The following is a 9,714-nucleotide window of genomic DNA, read 5'->3' on the forward strand; positions in this document are numbered from 1 at the left end:
CTCTCTTTTCAGTCTGTTGCTCCCAGACTGTGGAACGCCCTGCCCCTGTCCGTGCGTCTGGCAGACTCTGTTGTCTCTTTTAAAAAGGATCTGAAAACATGTTTATTTAGGAAAGCCTTTGGTTGATGGGTTTTCACTAGTGTCACTTTAATTTTACATATGTATATACATTTTATATTGTTTGTTTTACCTATTCTTTTGTACAGCTTTGTACTTTGTGATCTTATCTGTGAAAAGCGCTTTATAAATAAATTTTACTTACTTACTTACTACACACACATACACACACACTTTATTCTGCTACATGTAAGAAACATTTAACACAATGATCAAATATTCTGAGGATTCAACCCAACCTCTACATTAAAATAGTGTGAGAAAAAAAGCTTTCAGATTAGCATCTTCTTTAAAAGTGTTTTTTTTTTTTTGGAGTTCAGCTGATTTGAAATGCAAATGATAAATTAGAAAGTCAGCCTGCAGGCTACTCATGGATCATTGGACACTAAAGTTCTATTATGAAACTAGTTGCAAAGACAAACTGGATTTTCAAGTTAAAATTGAAATCAGATGCTGTGGGCAAATAGCTCCACCTAGTGGAGAACAACAGTCACTACGGCTCTGAAGATTAATTTTTCTGCTTATCTCTTTATTCATTCAAAAATACTTGGATATCAATAAAAACACAAAGTACAAAGAGTGTTCGTCACTTGTATTTATTTATATTTATATTCTATGTTTATCAGATATTTATATATATATTTATATAGTTATTTACATGTGGCAGTGTTGCCCGTCGAAGAAACAGATATTTCAACAAAATTGCATGACAAACACATCAAATTCAGTGCTATGCTGAAAATACACAGTTTGATTAAAAAAAAAAAAAAAAAAAAAAAAATTTGGAAAGTAGGAAAATGGCAAACACGCCTGTGTGACTATGTTTACATGTAGCCTTTACATGTTACTTGGTTTTTCCAGAACGTGCAAATGTAGTGTTGGTGAAAATGATGCCAGCGACTCCCCCAAAAAAATCACCAGGCAGTGTACAGGCAGTTGACATGAACATGTAAAAATTTAAATAAAAACAAACAATATGTATATATACAGTGAAACTGTGAACCGATGCTTTCTGAGGCAAGGGGAGAAGATCCAAGTAATAATTGTTTGCATTAAGTACAGCCATGCATTAGCAGCGATCATCACACATTCTTCGATACTTTTCGGATAGCTTGCCTTTCTCGCCGACATGTATCAGTTAAAAATATTACTTACGTAAGGTATATACCGTCTCTCCAGTTACCCGCTCGTCAGAGAATACACTTTTGAATGGCTTTCGGACTGACTAATTGGTTTCTACTCATGTCATTTCGTAAAGCCAGTTAAGTACTCTTCGTTCTCTGGAAAATAGAAAAGCACCTTCAAATTTGCAGAACTAAGAACCTCTGACACACATGCACTTGCGTGTGTTTGTGTGCAACAAGCGTAAGCTATCTCTTCTATAAATACAGTAGATTTTATATTCTTCTCTCTTTAGACCCCACATGGCCTACCTAAGGAAAATAGAATAAAAAACAACTTTTAATACATTCGAGAAAACAAACACGCAACTGGGTTGGTCTGAATACGGAGGGTGAGGGGCCAGTGAGAGGCAGGTCGAGGTGGAGGTGGAGGTGGAGGTGTGTGGATAAGGTCAGTAAGCGTTCAAGGGTGCACTTTGAAGGAGAGCAGTTCCTCTGAGTGCATGTTGTTGAGTGAACGCAGCTCGGGAAGCTTGAGCAGCAGCTTGGTGAAGGTGGTGGCTGACTCCTCACCGTGGTTCTGCATCACCAGGTTTCGCAGCCCCCGGATCAGTTTGTCCTGCAGGGCCTCAACTGAGTCCAGGTCCTGGATCCCTGAGCGATCTGAGCCACAACAAGAAGGGAGAAAAGGGTTAATGCGGGAGGACAGAACAGGGTTTCAATGATGTTTTTAGATTTTTAAACAAATTCCAATGTGCTCACATTCAGGGTGCGATTTGTGAAAAAAGATGTTTTTGATCATGCACAACAAAACAAAACGAAGATACATTTCGGATAAAAAAATAATTCCGCAGAGGCAGGGATATATACAACAGAAAGGGGAAAATCTCACGCATCCCCCCAGCAAATTGCACCCTGCTCACATCCATCAATAAATACAGACTGAAGTGTTCTTACCGGCTGAGACGAGCACCACGGCTGTGAAGAAGCTCATTTCGTCTGAGTTGAGCCCCAGCACCGCCAGCTTCTCGCTGAACTCGCACATGGAGTTGAGCAGCTCGCCGGCGCCCAGCGACCGTAGCATGTCGAGGCTGTAGCGCTTGCCGCTCAGGAAGGTCACCGTCCGCTCGACCACGTTGAACAGAGAGGCGAATCGGACCATCAGCACCTGGGAGTCAAGAGAAGGGAAGCAGGATATTTAGTTTATGGTTTTGATTTGTGCAGGTGAACAAGGACTCAAAGACATCTTATGATAAGTTTGTAGATTCGACTGACTCTGTTAGCCTCGTCTCTTACAACTAGAAAAGTCTTGGCTCAGACCTTCCTCCACAGTGCTGCGGAGGAGGGTCTGGCTAGTCCACACAGCATTCCAGGATGGGAGAAAAACGTGCTCTGGTTTATTGGCATTTCTTTAAACCAATCACAATCGTCTTGGGCGGCGCAAAGCAAACAGTGCCGCTGCAAAATAGCCTCGGGAAGGAACTTGTTTTGGTGGCACATGTGTACGTATGGAGGTGAGCGCTAGAATTAAAATGGCGAGTGTGTGAATTCTTTCATTTCCATTCCAACTGTTATTACAGCAAAGATTAGTGACCGCGCACAGCTGACAGTCCGCTCTGTTTGGGAAAGCCGCAGTGGCTCCTATATTCCGAGCATTTGAAGAATCTGCCATGTTTGACTTCAAAGCGAGCACAAAATAACAAAAGTGTTTACGTTTTGCTTGTTTGCTCTCTTACCTCAAAAGTTCCAGCTTTCAGCAGGCTGACTTGGTCGTGCTCGGGGAGGTCGCAGAAGCCCGGGATCCCCTTGGCGAAGTCGACCACGTCCCGCACGGCGGGGGTGAAGCTCATGGAGAACTCCTCCCAGATCTCTTGGCTCGGCTTGTTGGGGTCCACGAAGGGTGACGTGTTCATCGGACAGACCTGGGGAAAAAACACGACATAAGGTCAATCAGGGAGGGTGATCAAACGCCTACATTTTGTTACAATTTCACGAAAAAATTTGTAAATGTGTGTGTGTGTGTATATGCATGTATGTATGTATCTGTGTCTATGTGTATGCATGTGTTTATGTGAGTGTAGGTAGGTAGATATACAGTATGTGTATGTAAACATGTATAAATAAGTGAAGCATCAAATTGTTTTGTATTTAACTAAAGGATAAAAATAGAAAAAAAAAAAAAAATATATATATATATATATATATATATATATATATATTTTTTTTTTTTTTTTTTTTTTTTTTTACATATTCAAAATAAACTACAAACAAAACTATAAACGACTGGTAATATAAATTTCAAGAATGAGAACAAATGTAAAATACTCACCAAGTGTGCTCTATTGTTCACACAGCTGGTTGGCCCATTATAACCTCTTGAGGCAGGTTGTGTGTGAAATAAGTGCTGTCTTTGGCTGTCTTCTGGTAGTCCACAGCTAGGGGTGCTGCTGAGCTGCTGCTGGTTCACTGCCCTCTCCTCCCTGTAAGCAGTGTCGGCGACGTGTTGACTGTTACTGTGTGAACTCTGCTGGTGACCTCCCACAACCACATTGTTGTTCCAGCAGCTCCAGTTCTCCTGTTGATCCTCCATGCGGCCGTCGCACCTCGTCTCCAGGGTGACGGGGCCGGACAAGGGCGAGGCCTGGGACCTCTGTTGGCTGAAGGCAAAGGCGTCCCGGTGCTGCCTGCTCATTGTGACGACGGCCTCGTCCTCGCCGCTGTCTGACGCGCAGGAGGACGCAGAGCTGGAGTTGGTGTCCATAGAAACCACGGACTCGGAGTCCTGGGGGCACTGCGGGGAGGAAGGGTTGGAGCACGTCGGGGACTCGGAAGTAGAGGAGGAGGAGGAGGAGGAAGAGGAGGCTGAAGAGCTGGCGTCGCTGGTCATGGCCTCCATGGAAAGTGCTGGGCTCGGGTGGCCGTGCAGCATGCTGTGCAGCTGGCTGTTGTTGCTCATCATGTTGTTCATCGCGTTCTGCATCTCCAGCAGCATCCTTTGCTTTTCCCTCTTTGGAATGCGGCCAAATCGGACAGCTAGGATTAAAAAAAAAAAAGGACAGCCATTAGATTGCGTCAAGATTAAGAAGACTTAACACGTATGGTGGTGATGCTGCCTTCAGTCACTACGGATCTGAAAAGAGCTAGAAATATTGATACCTTTAAACGGAGACTAACAACCCACTTATTTAGTCTGGCTTTCAAGTAATGTCTTGTGGATTTTATGCTAACAGTTTTTTTAATTGATTTTTATAAAGATTTATATGGTTTTATTTAATTTTTAATGACTGATATTGTTGTAAACATTTTACTGTTTATTTTTGTCTTAGTGTGCACTAATCCACTTTTTTTAATCTCTGTTTTGTCTACTGTTTTTCACAGTACAGCACTTTGAATTGCATTGTGTTATGTTTGAAAGTTGCTATATAAATAAAGCTTGATTGATTGATTAATGAAGAGCACCAAAAAAAAAAGAATAGGCTTTAAGAGTAAATGTGGCTGAAACTAAACTAAATGTAGTGCTTACCATCTCTGGACATGCCGACAGCCAGACACTTCTTGAACCGACACTGCTGGCAGCGGTTCCTGTTGATCCTCATGATGGTGCAGTTCTCCATCTTTAGACACTTCTTGTATTGGATGTTCTGCTGGATGCTTCTCCTGAAGAATCCCTAATGAAGCACAAGATCCCCACGGGCAGCATTAGTCATATGTGAGCGTGTAAAGTCAGCAGGAGGATATGAGTTCAACTTGCAGAGGGGCAACGCTTCATTCTGGGAACTTGTCTCACCTTGCAGCCCTCACAGGCATGGACGCCATAGTGGAAGCCCGAGGCCACATCACCACACACCTTGCACAACAGCACCATGCCATTGATTTCTGCAGAAACAAAGATAAGCCGTGATTCACGTGCACCACATCAGATATGCCACATTCCTTCTCAATAGCATCATATTTTAAAAATAAGACTTTGATGTTGTGCTTACTGGTTATGCTGCTCTTGGCAGATGTGGAGGAGCGCCCAGCCTTTTCCATGCCGTGGCCGCTGCGCTGGTGGCCATTCTTGGCCGGCGGAGAGATATCCACCACCATGCCCACAGCCCTGCTGGGCAGCGAGGGGCGGGGCACTGTCTGTGATGTCGACAGGTAGCCCCTGTTCAGGCAGGACTCTGGGCTGGAGGCAGAGCCGGAGGAAATATAGGCAATGACTCCTCCTGTAGAGAGGGAGAGACGGTGACTTGTTATAGCAGGTTAATTACTTCCCTTTTTTTAATCAAGGCTGTCAATTAAGGATGTAATGAAAAGTTGATATAAATGTGTAAAGATTACAACCAGTTGAGATGAAAAATGAACCGCGATGCGATTTTTAAATGGCCTAAAGAGTAATCTACTGATTACACTTGTTTGACTTCAGACGTCACTATGTGTTCTTTGTTTATTTATTTGTTGAATAGATTTTATTTCTATTTATTTAGTTATTTAGATGTGGGATTTGTTTTTAAAATCTAATTTTTTAAGTTGTTATTCAAGATAAATTACAATTACAGTTGCACTTTTGATAAGAGGACACATCTGTTGCTTTGCACAGTTTATATAAATAAACATTTTATTAGTCATTTTTTCTGCAGCTCATTCCGTTAAAAAACATCATGGGAAAATCGTATTGCGAACTTAAAATCGTGAATCGTATTGAACCTTAAGTTGAGTGTATTGTTACATCCCTAGTGGCAATGTAATGAAATAGTATTTGCTGCATCCAATATCCTATACTTAATCTGTTACCAATTGGTATTAAGACGCATACGACTGCTTTTGTTCTGATATGAACCATTCAGCAAACACACATTGGAAACGTTGCTATCTCGGGTCGTGTGACACCTTGTTAAGGTTAATCTATTTATGAGAAACAAAAAAAACACACACACAGCCACAACACCCACATCCAGATATCAAATGTTTTCTTAACTCTACTGCACTTCAAGCTTGCCAAAGTCCATGTGACCCAGAGCTGATCACTGGAGTGAAACCGCAGTGTTGAAAAAAAAAAGAAAAAAAGATATAGTCCTGTGTGCCAAATAAACAAACTCTTGGCAGGACAGCATGTGCCTTTGACAAGCCTAGACAGCAAAGCAGTCCAGAATGTTTGTGTTTCCTGGTTTGGTTATTCACTGCTGCTGAGATTGGCCTGGTTTATCACCTCCAGTGCTTGCTGGTTGGATAACACATTGCATAACATACAAGGGTATCCATGCAAAGGGAGTGTTTGTGTGTGTGTTTGTGTGTGTGTGTGTGTGTGTGTGTGTGTGTGTGTGTGTGTGTGTGTGTGTGTGTGTGCTCCAGACAGGGTCACTAAGCACTGGAGTAACATAACAGTTGTGTAAAATAAAATGATGCAGAGGGGAAAACATCCACCATTGGAATTTAAAGTTTTGGTGAAACCATGTAGCCTGCAACCCTGTTACAACACTGGGGAATTGTATATATATAAAAAAAAAAAGAATTAGCTTTCAGAGTAACAAGATAATAAGATAAATTAATAATTACAAATTAATTAAACAATGCGTTTGCTCTAGTTTATAATTATACTTATATACCTCTTATTTTATTGTCTCTGGGGGATCAATAAAGGCTTATCTTATCTTAAAGTTCTGTTATCTAAGTGCCCTGGGCAAAGCACTACAATTTAAGCTGCTCCTCCCAGTGTGAGGTGTTAAAAGTAGGGCAGTGCAATTTTGAAATAGCATACATGCCTAAGTAAGTTTCCATTTAAAAATAAAATGTTTATGTACTTTACTTGAATATTTGTGTAAAAGCTGCCGTGTGTTTTTCTTCTTCAACACTTTAAAAAAAAAAAAGGAAGTCCCTTTAGAGGCCAGAGCAGAAGATTACCTAACCCCAACCATGACTGCTCTCTTTCACAGCCCAGCCACACGTGGACCTGTCATGCAGTTCTGCGAAAGCGAAGCGCGAGCGAGTAGAACAGAATCTGGGTCAGTGGCTTTTGTCTCTTCACCATCTCACGTGTACCTTGCAGTGCAGCCTCGCGCCTGGAGTGCTCTGGTACAGTGTGGATTATACAATGTTCTGCGTCACGGATCCGCTCCGGCCAATCAGAGAAGAGTTCTAATTGAAAGCGTGAGTGCAGAGAGGAACGCCCCTCGACCAATCAGAGGAGTGTTCCAAGAGAGCGTGTACACACGGACACATGACTAGGCTACGCTGTCCATGTGAGCAGAACGGGGAAGATAAATACTGTTGATGTGTGACCAATGTAAATGTAGCACCGACGCAGCGCCGCACTGGCACTCCTAATCCCATTTTTTTTTTTTTTTTAAACACGGATAGCCTTCACGACAATGTAATAAAATAACTTCAAAAACTGAGTGGACAGTGTATATGATCCTGCACTACAGCAAAAAAAACAATTGTTTCAATGGCTGGACGCCATTCATTTGTGTTCTGCTCTCCTAAAAATAGTTTCTTATTGCCTGGATGTATTTAAAAATGCTCAGTATGATGCATTCAGTGAATTCAACCCACAAATATATATAGGGGCTTCCTTTCCACTGGTATCATAAATTAGATAAAGCATAATAAAACTTGCATTATACACATTACTGATGCATTATATGTGTGATATCAGTTTTTAAGAATGAATTAGATCTCTATAGAGGATATGTAATTTCCTTACATGTTAAACCATCACTTCAACAAAGTATGTGCACAATGCATGCAATGAAAACATTACATTCCTTTGTATTTTACTGCGACATTGTATTAAAGAGTGTCCCCTTACCAGGCTTGGCTGTCCGGATGTCCTCAGACATCTCTGTTCGAGAAAACAAAAAACAAATCTCCAGCAGATAATTCAGCTGAACTCAACTGTCTGTCACGAATTTTGCCACTGTCACGAAAAGACGACGGAGAAGAATAAATATTAAACTACAGGTCCGAGTCTCCGAGAGAGCAAGTCATTTGGATGCGTCTGAATCGGAGGAGCTCCACTATTGTTGTGTGTGACTGCGGTTCAGCCAGAAGAACTAAATGTTCTCTCAATGTTGACCCATTTTGGCGGCCGTAGCCACGCCCCCTCCTTGAGCCTACCACTTTAACCCAGTGACACACTTTCAGGACATTCTGAGGGGCGGAGCCAAGCGCTTTTGTGGACGTAACAGGAGTGGTAACCCAGAGCTCACGTTGCAGAGCACAACGTGAATGTTGACGTCTCAAGTTATTCTTGTTTTGAGTCAATTAAATCACTTTTTTTTTTTAGCAACTAAGAAGCTGTACACATTGACTTCAGAGTTGGAAGAAATACTCACGTTGAATATGAATCTGTAGTAACTATAAATGTCAAATGTAAAGATATAGTGGAGTACAGTGTACTCACATTATATACTTTAGTAAAAGCAACAGTAACGATCTGTAAAAATAGTCTTTACAGAGTACAAGGAAAAGTCCTACATTTAAGATTTCACTCAAGTAAAAGTACAAAAGTATTCACAAAAACATCTACTTGAAGGGGAACTACGCACATTTTCAAAATCCATGCATATATTATCCCTATGGTCTAAGACAGTCCAAAACTATAAGTTTACATGAACAAGTCTCTCCCAAATCCAAAAACTAGAGTGCTAATACTCAAATTTCAATATCATCAAGTAAAAAGTCTGGAACTGCTCCGTTGACAATGCATTGGAAAATATGTTATAGATAACACTGAGAGCACCCAGGGGAATGTTCTGAGTCTATGAGTACATTTTCAGTTTCATAACTGAGACCACTACAATAGAATAAAGCTTATTTGAGTATAAAAAAAGAAAAAAACAGTATCCCATTCATTGTACGGAGCAGCTCCATACTTTAGAATAGGAATATAATAAAATAGGAAGAAAAGAATATTATCATTCATAAATGCTTGCAATTTATGACAAATTGTTTCCCTGTCAACTAGAATTTTCACTAATCAAGCAGGTCATACTTCCTCTACATGCATTGATCACATATACACACGTCCCTGAACTATGCTCAAATACTGTCCCTGTAGGTTTCAGCAACCACAATATGGTCGCTCTCTGTAGAAAGGGTAAAATTCCTAAAGCAAATGCCAAAATAATATACAAACGGTCATACTTCTTTCAGACAATACATGCTCTGCCTCTTTTTAAACACCTTTTTGAAGTACAAGTAATTCAACAGAAAGAGCACACCCACGACCAGGACACTTCCCACTAACGCCCAGTTTTGACTCCTCAGGGTATTGCATTCTGTTTATCTGATAGAAAGCATTGGGAGTAGTAGAATGCATCATATTCTTCCACTCCCTATGAAGTGATCATGATTAATAAGCCTGGGTGCTGCTGTACAAGTTAGAATTCCTGAAAGCAAAGTCATTTATAACTAATGGGTCATGGGTTATGACATTTGTTTCATTGTCCTGCGAGATTGAGATGAGGATTTTCTGAGTAGATAAACCAGA

At 41.0% G+C, this 9,714-nt stretch overlaps 1 protein-coding gene across 1 annotated transcript; it reads right to left on the reverse strand.

The window, feature by feature from the left end:
- Nucleotides 1-800: 800 nt before the first annotated feature.
- Nucleotides 801-8,298, reverse strand: nr1d2a (nuclear receptor subfamily 1, group D, member 2a). Its single transcript, XM_031279522.2, has 8 exons — nt 8,032-8,298; nt 5,222-5,449; nt 5,026-5,114; nt 4,762-4,906; nt 3,568-4,271; nt 2,975-3,160; nt 2,196-2,406; nt 801-1,901 (listed from the first exon to the last, which is right to left on the reverse strand). The coding sequence occupies exons 1-8, from the start codon at nt 8,060-8,062 to the stop codon at nt 1,702-1,704; spliced, it is 1,794 nt and encodes a 597-aa protein (XP_031135382.1). The 5' UTR covers nt 8,063-8,298; the 3' UTR covers nt 801-1,701.
- Between the last annotated feature and the right edge of the window lie 1,416 nt (nt 8,299-9,714).

Source organism: Sander lucioperca, chromosome 10 (genome assembly GCF_008315115.2).
Source record: "Sander lucioperca isolate FBNREF2018 chromosome 10, SLUC_FBN_1.2, whole genome shotgun sequence".
NCBI lineage: Eukaryota > Metazoa > Chordata > Actinopteri > Perciformes > Percidae > Sander > Sander lucioperca.